The following is a 25,757-nucleotide window of genomic DNA, read 5'->3' as shown; positions in this document are numbered from 1 at the left end:
GCAAAATGCCGTTTAAATTTTAAATGCCTATTTTAAATGAAAACCATTTCAAATATATTACCCAGCAGTGATTACGGGGAAAACAACCCTTGTGAAGCAAACTCCTTTGCGTATGCTTATGAGGTTGATTTGATCAGCTTTGAAACGTGAATGTGATTTTAAATTCTCTTTCAAAATCCCCTTTCGTATGTACATACATAGTACCTGCGCTGAGACTTGTTTCTCACAGATCTATTCGCGTTATATCTGGTGTAAGGGAATCGTTCGGTTAGGTTTCACGAAGTTATCAAAGGATCCTCCTTTCTCAATCCCCTCCAACCCCCGTAGTTCTTAGAAAAGAAAGTGGAAAGCTTTCAGGTTCTTTTGTTTGTGCTTATTACCACGAAAGAATGAAACGGAAAAAAAGAAGCAAAGAGAGAAAGAGAGAGAAAACACAAGTAAGTGTTCGTACGAATTATAGAATTGCATTTGGTAATCGGAAATTACGATTGTCAATCACCGAGAATAGCGAGTGAACGAGAGTCTTACTTTCCATCAGTTCGAAAGTTGTAGCCATTGATCATCCTCTTCGCCACTTTTTACAATACATCATAATCACAGTTTTTTTTTTATTCTCTTTTTATTTTTTTTTATCTCGAATCACCTCCTCGGATTATTTGCTGCACGTTTGCATAATATAGCGAAATTATGATGCGAACGATTTATGTTATACAAAATGGTCGTTTTATATACCGGGACAATCTGTTGAAACTTGAAAATGAACCGCGCATGCGCGAGTTTTATCGGCTGTTCGCGCAGGCTGGCCAATCCGAGTTTTCAGCTGTCGAACTCTTTCTGCCGGCGATGCGGTTGATACGAATTTTCGAGGTTAGAATCTCAAATAATCGAGGCAGCGACTCGGAAAGGTTTCGGAAGCGTTTGTTGTCGGGTCGGAAAGTTGATTCTTCGAAGAACGCTCGGAATTCAATGCTTACGCTCTTTGAAAATTCAAACGTAGACATTTTGCGTAGGTTGGCCCGCCTGCGTCGCGGACTGAAATATCGCTGCGGGAAGATTTGGCCGACCAATGAGATTTAATTATTTGGCGCATGCGCGGTTCAGACGCGTATTATAAAGTATTTTTATTATTGTTTTTGTTATTATCGTCATCAGAGGTACAATAATGCACATACTACGAATTTGTGTAAACAATTTTACTACACACCTTCTATTCATTTGATACGAATATTTCTTTACCCCGATTTATTCGTAACTATATCCGTATATTAAATATGTCTGGAGTTATATGACGCGTTATGCAGAGTTTTGTTGTTGTTGTTGTTGTTGTTGCAGAGTAACTCATCTATAATAACGAAAAAACTGTGTACGCTGGTCGTTTTTTCACTTCGCGGAATATATGTCTAGGCGATAATAATATATTTGACCTATGGAAACGAATTGTATGATTATATATTATACCGTAGGTGTAATATTTGTGTGTAAATCGTATATTTCCCCGAATCGCTTAATTTTCTTAATTTTCTGACGCTGAGTAAGACCTCGTGAACGCGAAGCAATTCCATTTTTGCATGTTTGACTTACTCCGAACTTCCGTAATTTTCGCTCCCGAACTTCTTGCGCTGCAGGATTTATTTAATCCTTGAGGAAGATCGGCAAGCACGAGGCTGCAATCTGCGGCGATGCGGAATTATCAGCTTATAAGCTCGCTCGGGCGAAACTTTCGCTTCTTGCAGACAACAATATTAAACATTATCCATATTAAGCTTCGGATATAATTTCATCCTTCAGTACCGAATCTTGTTTCTATGTTTGTTCTTCAACGCCGATTCGGATACAAATCTTCAAGGAAATGGGTGCGTAATTAAGGATTCCTCGTTCAGTGTAAACGGGTTTAAGGACGAATGGATGTACAGTCAGGTCAATAAGTGCCGGAAAAGAAGCAAAAGTCTCTTGAATTGAAATTTGCAGACTTGAAAAATTAAAGTTCGTTTATGTATGTAATAAGATTTGCAATTGTCACAGAATTAATCTACCTTTCGATTTTTATTATCCAATTACATATGCGTGCGGTTTGAAATAATTTATATATTATTTTTCGTCGCTTTGAAAAATTAAGGAAAAAAAAAAAAAAAAATCGGTCCCGAAGACAAAGATGAATAAGGAGATACGATTCGCCGAGGAAATGATTTGGATTTTTTTTTGGCCAGAAAGCTTTCATCCTTTTTTGCATATGACTGAAGCAGAGAAATAAATATATTTCCTAATTTTTCTTTTTTTTTTTTTCCCCTTCCATTCTACAACATCAATAATCGGATAAAATTGGCTATTTTTCTTTTATACGAGACACGAAACCCTTATGGCAACGATCAATTTTCTCTCTTGACGAGCTTTCATCACCAGCCTCGTAAAGAAATAAAGTAACAGCCGAGGAAATCTTTTTTCCCGGAAAAAACCGAACGTTGTACGCATTGTTGTTAAGAGTATGATTGTTGTGGCATAAAAAAAAAAAAAAAAAAAAAAAATCTTCGCCAAGAACGGTTAAACCGAAGGAGAAAGAGACGAAGAAGATACGCTATCAATAAATTATAATCAATAAACGGATTTGTTTCTCCATCGTCGGTTGTTTTATTCTGTTTTTCAATCCCTGTATTATTCATTACGAAACAGCTGCCGCCGCCCGCCTTTGGATTACACCCGTCGCTTCCCGAATAATAATGATCATATCTCGAGAACAGAAAAGAAGAAAGAAGAATTAAAAGAAGTAAAAAGATTAAAAAAACAAAAAAGAAGAAGAAAGAAAAAAAAAATACAAAAAAATAACGAACGTGCCGATGAACGATAAAAAAAAAAAAAAAAATGAAAAAGCGGAAAACGAAGGGAAAATTAATTAATTAATAAACGCCGACCATAATCCATTTGGTAATTACATTCGAACACCCACACTGTACGATATATTAAGGCGGAGGCTTATACTTCTCGAGGGTAAATTTATGGGGCTGCTATCTTTGGATCAGACTTGATTTTCACCACCGAGAAACGCGGCGAACGAGGCATTGATGAATTTCTTGCGTGACGGCGCCGCCTGGTTTTCGGGTGGAAATAAAAATTCTCGTAGGATAGGCGAGATTGTATAGAAAATTTTCCATGCCGATATGCATACGTCGAAGGCGGGATTCATCCCGTCAAGGAAAGAATTTTCCCTCGAGTGGCAAATATTTTTTTTTTAAGTATCATGGCAGAATGTTGATTTTAATTAGACTTGTGCAAAATTTTATAACGTTATACAAGTTATTTTCTCTTCACCGTTTGATCTCATCGCGATTGAATGATTCACCGAATTTCGGCTTCGTCTCTAATTGCCTCGCTTTCCGATCCGCGGGTAGATGAAAAGGGGGGACAAAAAATTCGATCAGAATTAAAGGGTTAAAAACTGTGACACGAACTAAATTAAATAGTGTGTGCGTGTGTTTCTTTTTTTATCACACTCCCGGAATGTATCTGATCGAGGAGAGGACGAATAGTTGATCCAAAAAAAAAAAAAAAAAAAATAAAAAAATCAGTCTAGTCGCTTTTTTGTCTCTATAATGATATAATTTTTTTCGATGGTAAAAAGGCGTCTTCTTCCGATTGTGCAGTTAATAATTTAATGCAAAAAACTTCGTAGTTGCAACGATGTCAATTTTTACTCTCGTTGTTGTTCTTGAATGGTTTTTTGGTTGTTATCTTTCAACAATCGATCGTCGCGATTATATTTGAAAATATAACTTACAACTTTTGCATTTCGCAACGGTCTAAAATTACTCGACTCCAAATGGCGAAAAGAGAGATAATGAAATATACAGCGAGAGAGAGAGAGAGCTTCGTGTGTCACGGACAGAAGTAAAAGGTCGATAATAACGGGGTCGAATAAACGCAGTTGAATCAAAACAACATAGTTTGTGCCCACAAATTGTAATAAAAAAAAAATTTGCAACATCCTATTTTCAGTCTAAAGAATAACACATTGTTGCGAATTCTGGGAATGTAATAAATTGAAAAAAAGAAAAAAACAAATAAATAAGTAAATAAACAATCGGCGATGTTGTTCTTCGGCTGAACCGCAAGGGTGCCGTTTTTTCATATCACTTTTGAAACCCGATATCCGTCTTGTTGATTTCTCGCGTTAACCGTCAACGTTTCCGTTTCGTTTTTTTTCCTCACTTTTTTCCTTATTCTTTTCGTTTCCGTTTCTTTTTCTCTCTTTCTTAGCTTCACACACGATCATTGACATTTCTGTCCTTTGCGTGCAGAATCCTGAAACTAGGATTTTCCTCCTTTTCTCGGACTTTGTTGAAAAATATTTGGTGCATTATCAAGCACCGCAGCTTTTATACCGTCAATATATATATATATATATATATATGCATCATAATCTGCACGATCACTTACACGATCATTGCGTCAGCGAAACTTTTAGAAATTAGCCGCGCTTGCTGCGTGGAAAACGGAAGCGTGCCGAGTAACGTTTTCCAAAAAATTCAAATCAAAATTTCCGTTCAAATTGTTTCACGGAAATGGAACGCCGGGAAAATAAAGAATGACACGTGACAAAAATCGCGAATCTATGTATATTTGTAAAAAAGCTACGTGCGTTTTTCACGGTGTCTGAAATCGAAAAGAAAATCGGCTAAAATTGAACTCACAATCTGTAAGTCAATGTTCTTAACACTGTCAAAAACAAAAAAAATGAAAAAAAAACGTTCATTATTCGTGAGATGAACGGAATAGGAACGGATGTAATGATAATGATAATAATAATAATAATATACGCGCCGTATTGTATTCATGTAAAGCAATGGTTCGCCTTCAGATATCTATAGAAAAAGAAGAATAAGAGTGATAAGAAGAAGAAGAAGAAGAAGAAGAAGAAGAAGAAGGCTTTGCCGAGTTGCTGAGCCATTTGCATTCCAAAGCAGCAAATGCTTCGCCGATGATCAACGTCTGCTTTCTGCATAGTGCATCACATGCTGTCAAATAAATTCTCATCCCACTTTCCGTTGAATAATTTTATTGTATCATCACGTATTTTCAGTTGAACTTTTTACCTGACGCAGCACGATGTATGTTAAGCTAGTTTATATTTAATGCGGGGTCATATATTCGTGCGAGATATTATCTGCAGAATTTTCCGCAGTATCGTTTTAATATGTATATTAGGGTTAGTCGGAAAAAAAATAATACGCGATTTTCCATCGTTGAACCTACTAAAAAGTTTGCCCCGGTTAAAAGAAAGGCTACGGCAAACGAGATGAGCGTTCTACGTTATGTGAAATATTACGCCGCTCGGTTGATTGTTCAATTTTTTTTAACACATTTCTTTCAAATTTATGAAGAATCGCGAATGAAATTTTTTCGTCATCGCTCACATCAATCGTAATATCAATTTACGTCGCAAAGAACACCCACACTTGTAATATCAAGTCTCCGGTTGATATTTGAGAAGCTATCCCATGACTTTATCGTTATTAATTCAATCTCGTGAAATAGTTGTAATTTAATATGAATTTTTAATTTAGGAGAACAAGATTCCCGGATCATATATCGTTGTGTTTCGGATCGTGATCTTTAGGTTGAATATAAATGTCAGGAAAGAACTAATAATTGAAATGCTACGACGGGTTTCTTCACAAATTAAAAAAAAATTTGAAAAATACGAAATATCAAACGAGCGCAATCTTCCACATAACGTAAAACGCTCATCTTTTTAAAAAATCTTTCTCTTGGTCTAAGCAAACCTTTTAGGGTGTGCCACGGTGGAAATTCGCAAGTTATTTTTTTTTAAAACACCCTAATGTATATGAATACACGGTTACAACGAATCAAATTTCCAGTGCACAATATTCTGCTTTACGAGATAAAACGAGACGGATTTTATCTAACCTCCTATTACAGATTCGTTTTAATTTCTCCTAAATTCTGCGCCGCCGGAGGGGATGAATTTTTTTCTCTCTTTCATTTGTTTTCGTTATATTTTTTCGTGCAGAGGTTGAAACGTTAGCAACGAAGAAGGGAACGCCTCGAGGTGTTATATTACTTATACTCTGGTAAAAATTTATCATAGAACCGTGTTACCCCTCTCTTTTCCCCATTTCTTCTTCGAGCAGGGAAAACTCACGGTGAGATTGTCGGTGTATTTACGTACAATGCACGTATACCCGTATACATATAAAGTATAAGTTCGTGATATTTTCTGAGCTCCCGCACGACTCCTTGAGAAAAGAAAACGAAACAAAACGAAAAACAAAAATAACCGCAGAATTGCTAACCATGCATTATTCGAACGGAAGTTACATACGTATATATTATTTTCTAGGTATTATATAGGTCATGTTTTCTCGCATCTAAATTATGTTCCATTCATGTTATACAATTTCAGTTGCAGGCATATTTTCAATCATCGTATGATTCGTTTCGTTACAACTCGACAGAATCTTAAAGCATTTAAAATTCCTCGGTGAACATGTTTTTTCAAGATAAGGGTGCACTCGAAATGCGTTCAACTTGTTTCACATTAGGAAAATGTGTGTATAAGTATAAATGTAATACATTATAAGTACAAGATGCCAAGTACCGAATGGACGATGGAACGACTTGGTGGCTGCAGAGAGCTGAAAGCACATCCTCTCGTAAGATACGAACGAAGGTCTCGCTTGTATTTTCGTTACGTTTAAACTCGCCACCGAAGTGAAATCAATTTAGCACATCGGATCCATCTCGTCTGAAGCACGCTCGGCGAAAGCTGCATATACCTACTTTTTAGTTCTTCTCGACGGAGAGCGAAGTAAACATACAAATAGAATAGCAGGCTACTGGCTGCACGGCAAATAAAACGGAAGTCCCGACTCCCTGCAGGATATCTTCGACTAGAGTCTGAAATTACACAGCTGTGCCACAAGCGAGCGGCACGTTCTTTCCTTCCTCGGTTCAAATTCGTTTTCCTCGTTCCTGTCCGCGTGCAAAAACACACAGACAGACTGGCAGAATCATCCCGACCTTTTTTCCATCGGCAATATACAGAGTGAGCAGCGAATGGTGGAATGATCGAACGCGCATGCGCTAAAATCCTGTAGCAACAGCAGTTGTTTTGCCAGGGTGACCAACGTTATCGAGGTTTTACACACATCGCGGCGATCTGTCGTCTGAACTTGTGACGGTTGGTCAACCTGACGAAACAACTCTGCTTGTACTCTAGAATTTCAGCGCATGCGCGTTTGATCATTCGTCGAAGATCAAGGTGGCAAGGACCGATGGTTGAAGTCCGATCCACGATCGATTCCGCGCTTTTTTTTAATTACCGTACAAAGATCTCCTTCTTCGTCTTCGGTTTTTTCTCCATAATCCTTTGCACCTGCACACGCCATTTTTATTACTACCTTAGTAAAGTTGTGTAAAAATGATTGGAGAAAAACTTTACAACGATCGTCTTGAAAGTTTAACGATTTTATTAACGCCTTGCTCGCCTATTGATCGCGGTATAATGATCGACTGTAGTCTTATATTGGTAATAAAGGTTCGCATGACCGACAAATTGACTTCCGAGTCTCTTTTAGGTGGGCGTATAAAAGACACGTGGCAATTGGTTACAGCTATATACACACACAAATGAGCAATTGTAACGTGCTTTGCCACCCAGGGAGCTGGAGAATCGGACGTCTGTGCAGCCGTTGACAACCAGGCAGTTGTGTATTTGGCCTCGTTAAAACGGTCGTTATCGAATTATTGCGGTTGACGATGCCACGGAATATTGCATTATACACGGTATATAAACAGTGAGTCATGTGGGGAATTTTTTCAGGCTTCACACAGTCGCCTGTATTTATATGTTCGCGGTTACTCTACGTATATTTTACAATACCTGTCATGACCATCACCCCGTCTTTGTATCGTAATGGCAAGTTACGCAGGTTGTATCGATAACTGTATAAACATTGGTTCGTATACGTTGACCTACCCGGAACGGGCTCGGTGATCCGGAAGGAAAAAGCAACTATTTTCTTATTACGTATTAGTCATTCTAACTTTGAGTTTTATTTCATTGAGTTTGCCATTATACTTTGTTGTAGTTGTTAGGAAATCACTGCAGTCACAGGAATAACGTTGTACGGCGATGTTTAAATGTTGATGCGAGTATCAGGATATTTTGTGGAATTAGTAGATATCCAGTGCAACTATACAATGTAATGTAATGGTCTTAACATCTATAATTTATTGTTGTAACAGTAGCAAGAATGTATACTACTAGTGACACTAGATATAATTGAAAAAGAATAGTACACTGAGTTATCTTGTTACAATTGCAAAACTCATTTACGTTCTGTGCTTGCAGGACTGTAGTTTTCGGTTAAAGTAAATAAATAATAATAGTTGTAATCGTTCTCGTTGTAAAATAATACACCGATTCATACTCGTGCAATGGTAGGTATCATTTTCGAAAACTTGGCGGAAGACTTCGAAGCTGAGAACGTTAAGAAAGACGACAAAGACTGGACTACAGAAGTGGATATCCCGATCGAAGAGCCTCGAAGATATCAGTTCCGAATACGCGTTGAAGAAGTTCTTGCAAAAGCATTTCAAGTCAGTACATACTTGAGGATGGCAAATAAGCCTTCGCTCAAATTACGGTTCAACAGGTATTCGCGCGTACCTAACTGAGAATGAATCAAGGGATAACTTTACGTGTAAAAATTGCACGGTAGTGACTTCAAGTCTTCAAAACCTTTAGTAATACGTACCAAAGGTGCGTGCGGATGAGCATCGGATGAACTAACGGTTCATAAACGAGCCCTTACACGTATACGTAACACGCGAAATACGCGTGTAATCGAGGAAATAAAGGGTGATGAATGTTGGGGGGCTCTGGAGAGACTCTCCTTTGTTTGTTGTTCCATTAGCAGTTGATTATACGCACACTTTGACGCCGTTGGCTGGGTGACACAGGTACATACCTATAAACGTATTCCATGGTATGTTGCGTGCGCGAATTCAGCCTCGATTTGCTATAGAACCCGGTCAGAATGACCGCGCCTAATTTTTTCCGCCCGAATTCGATAGGGTGGCATATCAGTCTCGATGTGTGCGTGCTTGTGACATCCGAAGAGGAAAAAACGAGCCGATGATGACCGGCACGCAATTAGTAATCCGATGCGGACTTCGAGCTGCTCGAATATTGCGCAAGGTCGGAAGGTCGAATCCTGATTCTAGGCCCAGCCGCTTGGCACATGGTTTCCATGGACGCAATTTGACCATCGAGTTTAGGGAGAAAACGAGTTGTGGACTTGTTGAGTTTCTGTGTAGATACTGATACAGTCCCGGCTCTGCGTACAGATTCCGTTACCGACATTTCATTCACAATTAGCCAAGACGCAAACCTTATCCTAGATTCCCACTTTGATTGACCGACCTTATCGATCGTCGGTTCATTTCGCTGCTCTGCCTTATCGGCAATTCGCTCTGCCTTACCTCGAGATTCATCATCCGTACGGTTTGCTAATCGATGTTCGCAGATTTGCAAGTTCGGAATAGTAATTCTTCGAGTGTTGAACGTAACTGATCACTCGCTTTCGACACTCTCTTCGATTCGGCGAGCAACAGGTGCCAGTGACTTTTCGATATGTCGCTTTTGTGCCAGCTAACGCACACATGTCCGTATATCTCGTTCAGCCGAAGTTATTTCAAGAGCTTCTTCAAGTGCCCGACATTCCAGACTTAATAAATATCACGTACGAGTGGTTTTTTGTAATATGGTTAGGTTTAAAAATACCAACTTCACGTTTTATAAATAACGCAGAGATAATCGAACCGTGGATCGTAGAGCTTGAAATAAATGCAAATTGTACGTGTTGAATTCAAGTGTCTGATATTATGTACGAGCCAGACTTTTTAATACAGTCTTCAGTGTGTACGGATTCGTATTCTACATCACACTCTTACCGAAACTAGATATTATAGACACTATGTATAAAGTGTTTGGGTCCAAAGTTTTCCTATTTGAATAACACGGGAAAGATCGTTTGGTTTTATCTCAATTCTTCGGTATATTGTGGAGAAGTAAATCGAATTCAATGAGCGAAACCCGTTGCTCAATGTTAAAAAGTTAAAACCACCTCGAGATTCAATATTGTGCAACAATTCATGTTCAAACGTCTTTTGTGGATAAACTACAGCTAACTTTTCAACAAAACTTCAAACGATAAATTTTCCGGCAACTAGATTTCGTACAAAAATATCTCTACACAGCAAAGATGTAGCTTCGACTTTTCACAAGTTATGTCTTTTCACGTAAAAATTTACCTTCAAAGGTTTGATTTTGTGCTTGGACAAATTATTGACCGCGAGAAAAATTCAGTTGACACTTTTGAAGAAAATTTAATTATAAGTAGCAATTTAGATTGAAAATGACTTTTCCATATTGTTTATAATAAAGTTCAAAATTACGTCTTGTATTTAAGAAATATCTTTCGTTGAGGATTTCTTTCTTGCTATTTGCAAATAGTTTTCGATCCGGGAGCGAAAAAAAGTGCATTTTCCAATCGAAACAAATCGTACGACAAGACACGTGCTGCAGAAATGTAGGGCTCGGTCAGTTTAAAAAACAAATCCGTATTTTATTCTCTTCAAGAGAATTCAGAAATCTCCCTGTAATAAAAACTGTGGGTTAGCCCGAAAGTTTATCGTCATGTGTACGAATCGAGGAGATTTCCGCTGCTTGAGTTTCGTGGTATTTCCTTCTGCCAAGAAAGCCGTAAACCGCGCGTGTTCTTCGGAATTTTGTTTTTGCGAAAATCCCCAGCAAATATTGCGAATGTGTCGTATGTAAGTCGCTTTTCCATCGCGGATAGAGTGGAGAAAAAAAAAAAAAATTTTACCACGGTATATTTTTCATCCGAGTTTCCATCCCGCGATACGTTACCCTGTCAATATAGTATAATTTACATACAATGTTATTTCGATACATCAAATCTCTAATTCAATCTGTACGGGAAGAATTTTCAAGGCATTTTGCCATATCGACAACGGATTTATTAACGAGCATTCCACTAATGCAATAAAAATAGCGCAAGCGTGATACCATCGTCAAAAAGTTGTTTTTTTTAACCAATTTTTTTGTTGCTTTCCGCTTCACGGTTCGCGTAATATATAACAGAAATTTTATAACGTTTGTTTACAAAAATATATTCTCACAAAAAGCTCGCCGATTAACACGAAATTTATTATTATTACAGACGAGCAGGAACGACGGAAAATAAAAAGACTTGGTTTTTTTTTTTTTTTTTTCTACCTCTCTCTCAGTTTGGTAATACTTTATAGAAACCAATATAATATGCATTAAATTTGCTCATTTTCACGACGTATAGTTCTATTATTCGCGATCGAGGATTGATGGAAAAAAAAAAAAGAAAAAATATGATTCCAGTTCTATACGTATACCGAATAACTTACAGTTTCACGTGACTAACAATAATCAAGTGAAATGAAACGAAATGGCGGAGTCTTAAGCTTCTTTAAGAAAATCCGATCGTAATGCGCGCTATTTCATTTATTTTCGCGTGCAAGGGTAAACCGCAACTGTATTGGATCGTGAAGGAGGAGAGGGTTGATCGAGAATGGCCTGGTTTGGTTTCCCGCCGTTTCCTAAGCCTCGACAAATCGAAGCCCCGGAACGCGTCGCGGCTTCGATAACGTTCTATATACATATAAAGTAGCACTCGTCTACGGTAGGTTTGCAGATGATATATTCACGTAACAAGTTCGGCCGTGAATCCGGCGTCGCCGATGTCGCAAGATCAAAGAAACACCCGCCATCTTCGAGCATCCGTCGGATGGATTTACGCCGGCACTTCTCCCGAGAGAAAGACAGAAAGACTCTTACGCGACTTTTTGCCATCCTCCGTGATCTCCTTTTCGCAATCACGAATCGAATCGATCATGCGCAATAAATCCATTCGCGCAATCTCGCCACGCTACAATTTTGGAAAAATGAGATTTGAAAATCCTGAATTTACTTGTCGGTAGTCTGCTTTGATAATTTGTATATTTTGTACAATTTGAATGAATAACGGTATATTTTGGCGGGAAATAAAGAACTGTACAAATTCTAGACGTATTGGATTTTCTGACAAGACGAATCGTAATATTGCTCATACATGCATGAGGCATTCCATTCCAAGCCGACCTACGTCTTACCCTCGTCACCAATGATTTCGTTACTCTTTTTCAAGTATGCTGCAGAGTGTACAAAACAAGAACATCTTTCAACGAGTTTTTGATTTTTTTTGAATACGGGTTTCATTCCGACTGATTGAATCGATTGGCTTTAAATTTTTTTCACAAATTCTTTGTTGAAAAGCGCACTGCGAGAAATTTTTAGTTCCGGTTACCGCTCGGTCCTTAACTATTTTCATTTTTTAACACGATCTAAAAATACACTTCTAGGTAGAAAATGATAATTAGTTTTCTAGCTGTTACCGAAAAGTCTAGTATCCGTTACTATTCTTTCTCATTACGATCACTGTTGCTACATTTTCTTGTAAATATTGCGAAAATTTAATGCTTGTGCACAATAAATTTACGTTAAAGCCTAATTTAACTAAAAAAAAAGAGAGTCAACCGAAGAAACTGATTTTGTGTTGCAATTAGCAAAAAAGGATCGACGACGGCGCAAAATGGTTAGGCGTACCTCGTTTTTCCCAATTCCAACAATATTCAAACAGTTTTTTTAACGATACCTGTTTTACTCAATTTTTCTAGTTACTGTAACAAATGAAATTTTTCTAAGTGCGAAAATTGCGAGACCAAGATAGAATTGGACAAGTATTTGGTCTAGAAGCTACACGCGAAACGAGTATTTAAAATGCGAGAAAAATCGATTAAATATAAACTTAAAAAATGCCAATTTATATTTCAGCTCTTTTCTAAAAAAAAATCACCGATAGTGTGAGTCAGCCACTAATTTATTATACATACAGGTGTCTACATCGTAAAACGTACTTATTTTGCATACAAATTGTTTTTTCTATCACATAATTGAAAAACAGATTGAAAATGTGAGTTCAGTCGATCGGCAGATAATATAATCACGTTAAAGAGCGACACCGATTCTCCTGCACTCAAAAAACGTCAGATTAATAAGTTTAAAATTTTCTCTGCATTTCCGTTTTCGGTTTTCTTCGTATCTCTTATTTCTCTACACTTCTAGGGCGTCACTTTCGCCCAATTCAATTTGAAAACACGTAAACTGCACTTGTTCGATGTTTATTTCGCGATACTTTCGCTTATGAAATATTTCAAGTTTACATTTCAAGTACCTACACCGATACATCCCTAAAGCCGGTAGATAGGAGGTCCTGTCACGTTACCAGCGCTCCTTCCCCGGGAGAAAAATCGCCCCTGGAAGTAATAGTTGATCCCTGACAAGGTTCGAACCACGATGGAGTCGTCCTCCCGCGGGAATCCTCATCTTTCACCGGAAACCCCGAATATAACGGGCACTCTGACGGATCGATCGCAAATTCTTGTCACGTCGGAAGAGAGACACTTACTTCGGATTAAAAGATAAAGAAGGAAATAAAAAAGGGGAAAAAAAAAAAGAAAATGAATCGAAGAAATATCCAATCAACCGTTTCTCCGAATTCACGATCAGTTAACATAGTTTCCAATTATCAGATTTTAATATTCTCCACGACGATTCGATTCGTTCCAACTTCTATGGAATTTTTCACTGCCGCGTATACTTATGTCAGAGAACAACGAACAAGACTGTAATTAAAATTGTTCTTTTATTTGACAAAAAAATTTTGAAAACGTTAAACGAATCACAAAATAGTATATAAAAATTGTTCAATTGTTCATTTATTGCGATTCGCAAAATCTGGCATCTTATAAATTTCGTTTGATTGAAGTATGATTTTCAAGATATCTAAGCGGTTTTTTCCTATCGTAAAATTAAACGATTCATTTCGCCCCGTTTAACGCCATCTTACATCGCGTGTTTCCTGCATTCGCTTTAACGGATCGTACCGGCTCTGAATGTTTCATAATTAAAACTTAATCAACAAACGAACGAACGTAGGACGAATCGCATTAAAATTTTCACATGCCGTGCGGGGACAAAAGTTTCTGTACATGTATCACAGACGGGTAAACGGCGCTGAATAAGTCGTGCAGGTTATCGTATTGTTACATAGAAACAATTCGGAATTAACAGCTTTTGATTAAACCGAGCGTAAACAGCTGCCGTTGAGGTAGCTTTGGTTTTGACTTTCACATGTACGAACTTCGTACGCAAAATTCTCATTGTTCTGTCATTTCTATACCTTACGACCTCATCTCGTTCCCCCCCATGTCTCGTTCAACGCAACGTAGGTAATCATATTTTCGTCTGCGTGCGTGGGTCGCTGGATTTCGAATGTTATACACGTCAAAGTTTCATTGTACCGTGATCAGCATTAATTTTCGCTGCAGTTTACTCACGCACGATACATTTATGCATTAATATAGACAGATATATATATATATATATATATATATATAATATATATACACAAATAGGTTTTATATCGAGTCGACTAACATCCGGATTCCCGATTGGAAAGAAGGAAGTAGTCAGCAGTGTCCAGTAAAAAGAAAAAGAATAAGAAGAATGGAGAAGAGATGCCCGTTAAAAAGCTCTCGATATCAGGTTCTTCGCCTGATTGATCCAGATGATTTTTAAACAAAAACGGGATTGTTACAACGGGGATAATTTTTTGTTCTTTTATAACCCTGAAGCGAGGAAAAGAAAAAGTTCATCCGTTCTTTTTTCTCTCCCTCTACCTCTTCCCTGCGAAATATCTCAGAGATTACATAAGCGTATAATATATTGCAAAGTTGTACGTGTATATAATAACACTCGTTAACTGAGAGTGAAACAGTGTTTGTTATACACCGATTATTCTTTGCCAAGGTCGAGAGGCGCTTCATCCCTTGTACATGGAATTTAATGTCCTTCTCTTTTGAGGGATGTTTAATTGTACGAAGTCGTCTCGCGTGTGCCGAGAGCTTAAAGGCTTTGGTCTTGTTTTCGTCTCGCTGGATATTGTGATCGACTTCGGATCTGATACCGTAAACGCAAACATTCGAAACAGTTGCGGGACACGCGAATGTGTGACGAATTTTTTCGAATTCAACGAACAACGCAGCTTGTTTAGATTTAGTTAAAAAAAAAGTCGAGTTTATACTTTTTAGCCACGAATCTGCCCCGATACGAAAACATGACCGAACAGACGTTCGAAAAATGTAACTCGAGCTAATCAGATTAAATCTAATTGAAAAAGTCTACGCGCGATGAGGAGAAAAAAAAAAAATTTAAAACACCGAATATTTTTTCATTGTCAAAGTCGTAGAGATCACGTTATTCAATCATTTTCTTTTTTTTTATCAAAAAATCTTTAGAGTTAGTCCGATTCTGATGAAATATAATTCGACAAATTTATTCCGTGCACGAATGAATTCCCTACAAATCGTCGGAGACGGTTTTTTTTTTTTTTTTTTTCCTCGAGCTCGTCAAGCCGGCAAAACGAAACCCGACGTGTACAATCTTTATAACATTCACAGATGATAAACCTTACGATTCAGCCAGAGGTACATCATTTTTATACCTTACAAGATCTAACTTGGACGATTTGCGGTGGATATAGCGATAAAAATTACAAGCTACCGTTCAGCAAATTGTTCGGTGAAATAATAGCAGAAAAATCTGATTTCTTTGATCTAACAGAGTTGAGTTTCAGTATTTTGAAATTTTTTCCGTACGATTGTGCGAATATTTACTTTAGGTTATAGTTACGTAAGTTGTGTTTAGCAGTTTCAATATAAAGACTTCGAAAACCTTCGTTTAGACACATTTTTGACCCAACTGTACATCCAGCATGCCTTTAAATAAATATCGTTTCACTCGATAGCACAAATAGGCGTTCAGGTGAATTTTCCTTCGGTGGAAAATAAAAAAAAAAAAACAAAATAAAATACACCGTTCCCTTCACCATGTTCTCGGTGAATCGAGCAAATCTTTTATTATTACAGGGCGTAAGATTTTGTCGTCTGTAACTAAATTGCAGAACCCTTAAACGAATCGAATGCCGCGTTTTGCACCGAGGCGAGGATTTAGAAGTAAATTACACCGAGTGAGTGATAAAACTGTAGTCTTACCGGATGAAGTTAACCCGATCCTTAACGGCCATTGGCCGCGGTGTAATTTACCCAGAGGTTAAACGTGGCGAGTGTATTTTCGTTGAAGCGAACCTTCATTCGACGCAGATTTTACGATCGCATCGATTACTCGTCGCTCTTCACGCCGTACAAGCTGGATTTAATTCTCCCCAGGACCGAGCCAAGTTCTAATGAATTACAATTTGTAACAAACTGTACACGCCGTGCAGCTTTTCGTGACTAACTACAGCTTGACTTGACGTAATCTCACCAGCGGCGTTTCGTCAGCCTCACGCTCAGCTTCTCGTCTTAATCTCCGGCTAATCGCGATGGTTAAATGCCTCAATACAAGCTGCTCAATCTCTAGCGTCAGCTGGAACGCGAGACTTTTTGCCTCTTCGTGCTGACTCAAAAGATGAGCTTTCGTCGTTGGCGAACTTTGGGGAAAGCTCCGTTTTTGCGGCACGGAAGAGATTTCCCTTCTAGGATTAATCTATTCTCACAGTTGCTTCTGCTTTGTCATCCGAAAAACGCATCGTTCACAGGTTTTATGCGCCATCGCCTCGTTTTGTGAAAGTCTTGCGTGACTGATTTAACGTACGGTGAAATACGCCTTCGTTTATGCAATTCTGGTTACATTATGCCAAAATCCGCCTGACCTTAGGCAATTTAGGATACATTTCTAACAGAATCCGCCTGCACTTAGGCAATCAGGTGTTCGATCTCACCTGTTTCGCGTATTGAAATGCGGGTCACTTCTGGCAAAATGTAGCCTGAATTGCCTAAATGCAGGCGACTTCCGGCAAATTGTACCCTGCATTGCCTAAATGGAGGCGGATTTTGGTAGAAACTACCTATAACATTATGTGAATATATGCGTGTAGGCAGGTTTGTACACGTATTTCTCGATTCAAAGAGAAATCCTGACCGCAATCAACGATAAGGAAGAAAATCTCTAAAAATACACCTATCGGTTTGCCACTTGGCGTTTCTTATGGTATGCAGAAATAGTCTCGTTATCGGTAGCTTCTCTAACGAAGCAGCAGTCAGACGAAGCGAAGTGATGAAACGAGATGCATTCAAGAAGAACGACGCAACATTACGGGCGGAATTGATGGGAATAGAGAGAGTAAAAGTATAATAAAAAGCAATTTGACTCGCTCCTCTTCATCTCCATCATCCTATATATGCTTCATATGTTTTTCAAACGATTGTAAAAAATACCGAAGAGCCCTCTTGAATTGTTTACTGTTAATTTTAGCCGATTGCGTGGGCGTTCAAACCACGCGTTAAGCATTCATTCGTCTATACGTAACGATTCGTTTCTTGGTAAATGTACGAAGAAAAATACTTGTGTGGGCGTATTTTCACCCAACTCCCATCCGGAAAAATCCCCTAATTACGATGTATAATTTTACAAAACATCTCCAAGAAATTCTGATTACATGTAATTTATATACAGAGAAAAACAACCTTCTTCTCTTCTCAAAATATTGTTGCCAACGTGTTTTCGTTGTGCAAGTCTTCTTGTTTTTCATCGTTTTCTCTTCTCGTTATGTATATTTTTTTTACACTCTTCGTTATATCCCAATTTCGTCCCTTATACACATAATAGATTCCAAATTGATCGTACATTTCTTCGACGAGATGACCCGTTCTCATCGATGTAATCGGATACCGATAACAACGGGCATAACCCTGCAGTCCAATTACCAATTGTTATAGTTCACCACTATCGATTGATCGCTTAAAGTACATATATATAAGCAGGTACACAATATATTTATACCACTCGATGCAGACAGAGCGTCGAGTCCTCGCCGTCGTCTGCAATCGTCCCTGAGGATATTCATGTACCGATCCGTGCAGTTGATTCTCATTTTATGCATTCTCCAGTACAAGGAAATAAATTTGATACATAGTCGAAAACATAATTCACCCATGAACGGGGAAGTTTAATGGGAAAAACATTTCCGTTTTTCATGCGCGCATTGAAGACAGAGTATCTTGAATTCATAGGATAGTATTTTTTCACTTACACACTGAGAAAAATTTCATTTGTTACAGTAACTAGAAAATTGGAGTAAAACAGGTATCGTTAAAAAAAACTGTTTGAATATTGTTGGAATTACGAAAATCGAGGTACGCTTAACAATTTTGCGCTATCGTCGATCCTTTTTTGGTTATTGCAACGCAAAATCAGTTTCTGAGGTTTACTCTACTTTTTTAGCTAAACAAGGCTTTAACGTCAATTTATAGTTGCACAAGCGTTAAATTTTCGCAACAGTTGCAAGAAAATATAGCAACGGCGATCGTAATGAGAAAGAATAGTAACGGATACCAGACTTTCCGGTAACAGCTAGAAAACTAATTATCATTTTCTACCTAGAACTGTATTTTTCGATTATGGTAAAAAATGAAAATAGTTAAGGACTGAGCGGTAACCGGAACTTAAAATTTCTCTCAGTGTACTTCCCAAGACGCGATATTTGTAAGAGTTATACGCAATTGTTGTTTAACTTATTTTCTCTTCTTTGTTTTTTATCAAGTGCGCGACGTTACATATATTATAAATAATCATACTTGCCGATAGTTAATTAGCTGCTTAATATCGAGATAAGACATCGGATAAAAATGTTTAAAAAATATACAGGGTCAAATCGAGATCTATGGAGAATGTTAAAACTGTGACGTATTAAAAATCACGTCACGTTGTACGTTGGTTCGTTTGAAAGGTACAGTAATAATCTACCGAGAAGATGATTGAGTTTATAGACCGCAGGATTTCCGCGTTATCGTGTCGCAAGCCGCAGTCTAGCTGCTTTATGATGGTTAAAGGAACTACTTCAGAAAGCAAAGTGAATCAGCAACGACCTGTTGCAATAGTACAAGTCTTGCAGCTTGATGATATTTTAATTAATATAATATAATTTTATTTAAAATTTTCAAATTCGTTAGCCGAATTACATCGTACCGTGAAAAGATTACAAACTCCGTTCGTTCGTCGGTGTTTCTTTTACTCGGAAATTTTTTTTCACCATGTTTGTATAATTGCCGATGGTCTCAATAAATCCGGAAATTGCGCTGACATTTGTTTATGATAAATAAATCCAGTTACCCACATGTTATTCATGATTTGAAGATTTTTCAAAACTGTGATAATACGCGTTTTGTAGATGAGAAAAAATTGGGAAACAGGGATGTTTAGTTTCTCTTCTTTATTTATATTTATACGAGTATAACGTAGAAACTGCAATAATTCACGGAGTTTAATGAAAAGATAATTCTATGATTTTTCTATATCTTCTTTTAGTTTATCTATGCTCAGATGCACGAGGTTTTCTTGTCAATAACAAGAGTAGTATACAATCGATCATCAAGCTGGAATTATTCAGCATGCAGGAGAAAGTCTAATAATAACTTGTCGATAATTACGACCGCGTTCGTGGCGATTAAATGTAATTGAAAATAATACCGTTGTATCGTTGTTGTTATCTCGAATTTGGCAAGATAATAGGATTCATTTGCTACAGAAGCCGACAACCACGTGACGACTGTAATTAATACGTGTAATTTTCGATTTACAGAAAGTTACAATTAAAAACAAAATTGTTTAATCAGAGTCGGGATTATTTTCGCGCGTGTAATTAACCTATACAACGATAATTTTCAAAAATTGGTACACCTTGCACGTATGATTAACCGCATGGGTGTATATTTGATTACAGAGTCTGGCGTCGGGGTTTTAAAAATGGCGATGAATAAAAATAAAAATAAAAAAAAATTACACGTACCCAGTAAAAACTGAATTTATACTCCGCGAAGTAGGTGAGAAAAAATATTTCCATGCTTTCTTCAAGTCGAACAAAAAAAAAACAAAAAACAAAACACTCCATCAGGGGAATAACCCAAGCAAGTACATGAAAATTACTAATCAGCTCTTAGGTCTGGGGTAATAATTCTGTGTAAAATACAGACATAAAGTAAATTTAAGGGAAGGCAAACGGGTAAATGGTATTTACACCGTCTATTTTTTCCAGCTTTTTCAAGCAGTATAATTTAAGCTCTGCGATATTTCCACGGTAGCTGGTTTGAACGCGCATTTTTCTTTTTCATTCTTTTTTTTTTATCCTGCAAATTTCATCCATTCGCTAAGCTTGTGGGTTGATTTTTATTTACGACATGATCCGCACCATCGCGATTATAAATGCCTAATTTTACATATACCTATCCAGACGGGTTTTTTTTTTTACGCGCGTGTCCGGCGATTGATTGCGAGTATCGAAATGGCGCTGATCAATCTTTCGTGAGAACAAATATTGCGCTTGAAATGAGGAGAGAAAGAAAAAAATAAAAAAAAAAATAAAAAATCGCGTTACACCGTGAAAAAAGATTGGACAAATTGATGCCATACGCCAGCGGTTGAAATATCGCGTCGCGTTCGTTTTCACGAACTGTAGAATTAATAATGCTGATTGCAAACATTGAAGCGACGGACCAGCCGGCATGTGGCATTAATCCTAACGAGATTCAAAAAATTATACACATCTTTATTGTTTGTATATACCTAACGCGACATTGCTGAGATGATGTGTTTGCACTGGACGACGATTTATTATCGTCCCAGCAACGGGGAAAAATTTTGAATTCATGGAATTGACCAAAATGTGAAGGTTCCTCTCATAAATTATCGAGAGTCCAAAGAATGGCAAAGAAAAGGATAAAAAGAAACTGCAAATGATCGTTATACTTTTTTTTTATATTATTTTATTATTATTATTATAACCGCTGTTAGTTTTTTCACTTACCATGATCGTGCTGTTTCTTCTAGTCATTGCCACACTTCTTTATAATGATCTGGGAATCCCTGTTTATTCTAATCGTCGCATACCCGAGTTTCAGCGACACAGAGATCGATTTAAGATTCGAAAATTATTTCCTGTTCACAGCTGTTCCTAATGGTGTTTATGTAATCTCGCGCGACTTGTTTTCTTATCCGTCAATATATCATTATTATTATTATTATTATTATTATTATTATTATTATTATATCGTCATCTCGATTTACAGAAGATAAATCAGCACCGTCTATTCGACGACTATTATTTGTTCTCTACAGATAACCGCACCGTATCTTGTTGTTCGACTCGAATATATGGAAAACAGAAAAAAAGAAAAGAAACAAAGCGGACATTCAAGAACCGTGTATGAGAATCATTTGGTTTCTATTCCGATTTAATTTACTGTTAATCGTCCCTCGATTTATCAATCCGTGTATTTATTTCTAATTCCGTTTTTTTTTTTTTTTTGTTTTTGTTTTTTTTCTCTCTCTATAGATTAACGTTCCGGGTTTATCCAATTTTTTTTTCACTCTAGTTACTCGGGCATTATATCTCTCGGTCCGCGATAACTCGCATCATTACAGTTGGAAAACATACAAGTTACATACTCTAACCGTAAACAATAACAAGATCATCTTCGAGTAATTTGTTGCGCAGGTGCGCTGCAATATAGTCTTTATCTTTACTTATTTTATCATCTGTTCTCCGTTGTTGTGTTTGAGAATAAACGCGAAAAAAGGTAAAAAAAAAAAAAATAAATAAATAAATAAAAAAAATTCAATCCTTATACTTTGTAAGAAATGTAAAAAAAAAAAAAACAGTTTCCACTAATAATCGTGCCTCGTATACGTTATAAATATATACATGTATGTTATTTTAAACACGCTTTGATTCACATATTTATGTGAATGTGAAATCGTGGTAAAAAAAATGAATGGAGAGAAGTAGCTTTCTTTTTTCTTTTCTTTTTTTTTTTTTTTTTTTCCTTGAAATTTAAATACTTTTTAACTCCTTTGCCTTTGTTAACCGGAGAACGTGGAAAAATTTGGTGTTACTCAGGCTCTGATCGACTATCTTTAGGCACTATTTGACTGGTTTTCGTATCATTTAGTCGCTGTGCAGAGGTTCCAAACAGCGCGTCCGAGTCAAAAGACGCGGTCTTACTGCATCCCTTGAACGGAAGGAATTCGCACGAGCCTTAACTTCTTGCACGCATGTCCAGAGGCGCCGCGAAGCTTTACGCAATAGGTCTCCTCCTCCTCCTCCTCCTCCTCCTCCTCCTCCTCCTCCTCCTCCTCCTCCTCCTCCTCCTCCTCCTCCTCCTCCTCCCCCCCCCTCTCGTTTATACCCCCTCCTCGCAGCTCATTTTGTTCAATGCGATGGTAACGCCAACCGACAACTGTTGCTGCTTCGTAGGTTTGGATGCGATCTTATCGAGCGAATTTCGACCCCCAAAAACTTAAGTCGTTCGAGTTATTCAGGGTTTTCATTATACAACTTTGCCCAGATTGGCAGGATCGAACTTCAATGTGTCCCGAATGAAAATTCCAATTGTAGCATCATTCGGACTGTGAGGATCAAAATTCAGCTTCTAAGGTTCGAAGTTTTGATTTTCGTAACCCAAGACTTTCAGGATTAAAATTATGACGTTTAGGATCAAAATTCGGATCGTCAGATTCAAATTTCCTATAGTCAGGATTAAAATTCATAGTATCGAAACCAATTTTCGGATTGCTTAAAGCAAAATTCGGATTGTCGGAATAGAAATGCGGACTGTTCGGATCCAAATTCGGTTTTTTAAAATGTGAATTCGGATTATACAAAACTTCGGACTATCAGGATTAAAATTTCGATTTTTAGAACGGAAATTCGAATTTTGGCCATTGAAATATCAAACAAAAATTCAAAATATCCGAACCAATCTTTGGAATGTTAGGAACAAAATTGGAATTGTTAGAATTAAAACACGAACTGTGAAGACAAATATTCGGATTATGTAATATTAAAACTTGGACCAACAGGACAAAAATTCGTATTATTAGGATAAAAATTGCTATTTACAATTTTTGACCACTGACGAATTTCGTCAAGTTAAATTGTAACGTACGTTCAAGACTTTGATAGTTGAATTGCCGCTCTATTACACAGCTCGATTTCGATCAGCAGTTAATTATATTCTATATATAGGCAAATACTATTCGATCGTCGCTATCTGATCTGTGGTTTTTAAATTCACGTCTCTTATCAGTCGAGTCGCAGAACAATACCACCAAGGATTAGGTTTCGTGTATGTAGATATTGTATTCAAGTCGTTTTCTCGCGACAGATGAACTTTTGTAGATAGATCCGAGATGCTGAAGCCGATTATCGCCCACTTCGATCTACCATTTACTCACACGTCGCTAATTGAGTCTTAATTAAACTTTGCACCTTTATATTCGGACTCGTTAATCCGAGATTACACGAAGACGATGTGTGCAGAGTACATCGCGATCGATGAACCAGGAGAAGTATTTTACGAAAACGTGACATCATAATCGCGTATAATGCAGATCAATGTCCAAATTTCACAAAACAAGACCTTTCTCTGTATAGAGATAAATTCCTAGTTGCGATTATTATACAGTCGTTGGCTATTTTCATTCCTAAATAGTTGATTTTATCGTATCTTCTTGTAATTCCATTAACATTCAAACCTTTATTGCGACGATACCCGTTTTAATAGAGTATTCCATAGTGATTAGAGTAATGTGTCCACTCCTTCGACATTTGTTGCCAATTATTCGACGACATCAGTCGATTCGTGGAATTAATTACTCAGTTGATTGAAAGGAGAAAAAAAAAAAAAAACATTTGCTCATCGAGGAGTTCGACTATAGTTGCGTGAATCGTATAACAATAATTGGGCGTAAAATTTTACCTTGCAGAAGTATCGATATCGTGTTTCAATTTTTCATGCTTCTTTTATAATCGATCGGTTATCGATCATGGAGAGCTTTCATTCACAAGCGTTAATAATATAATGGCTCAGGTAATTATTGATAATGCTCATCCGACTCGGAGCTGTTATATCAGTCTGAATTTTATCGCTAGTTTGTTTACGAGCTGGATATTTAGTTGGAGGAAAATATCTGGATTAGATAGATACGATAGTCGTGAATTAGCGGGGCGTCTGAAGAGTATTTTCATCTTTGCGGTATGTATTTCAAATGTTTGTTTCGTTTTATCAGTTTCTTTGCAATGCTTGGAGTGGAAACTTTTTTACGATTTTTTTACGCTGCACGATCTCGGCTGATTGTTTGTCTTTTCCTTGTCTAAACATTTAAAGCGTAGGCGGAAATTATGAGTTTCCTCACAGTTGGCGGAAAAATCTCTCGGGGAAAAAAAGTATCTCGAAATCATTCTACCTTGGCATAATTATTCCTGGCAAGTAATTTCTGATTTACATATCGCGTGTTTTTCAGTCACATCCTGTGTACTAAGAAGAACCTTAAACGTACTCTTTGTAAATTGATTTATCGCATGTTTCGGAACGTTGAACCGTTGGCAACAAGATGACGGTAAATATTTCAAGGATCTTCCTTATCGATTGATAAAAAGAACGACTATTATGATTTGCGATCAAACTTAACAACCGCATGTTGTGAAATTAGATGTTTACTCGATACGCAATGCATTCAGTTGATATCATTTATACCTGCTCTTCAACGTAGAGTGAATGATATATCGAAGATATCGACAGCAATTCATTATGTTCTCCTTTATCGTCCGAGTAAGCGGTCAGATTTCTTTGTTTGAAAATCGAAAATATGTCCACGTCAAAACAAACCAAGAAATTGCATGAAATCGACTATATTTCATTATAATTTCGTTATAATACCCAAGTACAAAAGGACGAATACAAGAAAAATGTAATTAGACATCGAGTAAAAATATATTATATACTTTAATTTACAAATGGGCTGTTCAAGGCAAATCCTGACGCTGGTAGTTTTGGTAAAAAATCACTTATCATTCTCGACCGCAGGAATTTTGTGGCGCAATTATATTAAGCTTTCCAGAAGCCAGAGTTAAAGAGAAGGATGGAGAGAGATAGAGAGGGAGGGGAAGAGAGAGAGAGAGAGAGAGAGAGAGAGAGAGAGAACGTGACAGGCAGGTGTAGGCATGACGGGGTATATAGAGTTACCTGATTTCCTGGCGATCTCAGACACGCCCTGCAACTATACCGCTATCACGTTTGCACTGAGCCAATATTAAGGGAGCTTATAGTCCTGATGAAAATGGCGGCTGCGAAAAGCGGCGCACCTCTTCAACGTCTGGCGAATGACCGACGAGAGACTCGAGTTTCCTTTCGGAATTATTACTAAAATGTTTGCCAAGAAAAAGGGTTCACCCAATTTAGGGTTACACGGTGAAACCTAAGCCTCTGCGATTCTAGCAGCTACAACAGAGACGAGCTGCAGACGCTTATCAGCGATTTTTGTATACATGTACATACCAGGAGTTTTCTGTGAAACTCGTCAATTAACGCCGGCAAGTAGGCAACCGCAGATGCATATCTGTTATGCAGGAGTACGGTGTGCAGCTCCGGTTGCCTATCTGCCGGCTGAAAGTGGCGAGTTTCACCGAAAACAGTGGTAAATAAAGTTTCGCTCTTTTTTACTATCGATTGCATATCTTAAGTCCTGCCGA

At 37.5% G+C, this 25,757-nt stretch overlaps 1 protein-coding gene across 2 annotated transcripts in view; it reads right to left on the bottom strand.

Annotated features, from left to right (window-relative positions):
- LOC107225682 (parathyroid hormone/parathyroid hormone-related peptide receptor) overlaps positions 1 to 22,242 on the bottom strand; it is a 48,080-nt gene extending 25,838 nt beyond the window's left edge. Inside the window, exons 1-2 of one of the 2 annotated variants that reach the window (XM_015666224.2) lie at positions 22,067 to 22,242; positions 21,033 to 21,215 (exon numbers count right to left, since the gene is read on the bottom strand). In XM_015666224.2, coding sequence (XP_015521710.1) covers positions 21,033 to 21,059 — 27 coding nt within the window. In that variant the 5' untranslated portion in view covers positions 21,060 to 21,215; positions 22,067 to 22,242. Of the gene's footprint in view, positions 1 to 21,032; positions 21,798 to 22,066 lie in introns of those variants that run through there. The other variant, XM_046738792.1, reaches the window with a different exon arrangement.
- Positions 22,243 to 25,757: the final 3,515 nt, after the last annotated feature.

Source organism: Neodiprion lecontei, chromosome 4 (assembly GCF_021901455.1).
Source record: "Neodiprion lecontei isolate iyNeoLeco1 chromosome 4, iyNeoLeco1.1, whole genome shotgun sequence".
In the NCBI taxonomy this organism is placed as follows: domain Eukaryota; kingdom Metazoa; phylum Arthropoda; class Insecta; order Hymenoptera; family Diprionidae; genus Neodiprion; species Neodiprion lecontei.
The sequence above is the reverse complement of the archived record's forward strand: the minus strand, read 5'-3'. Positions and strand labels throughout refer to the sequence as shown.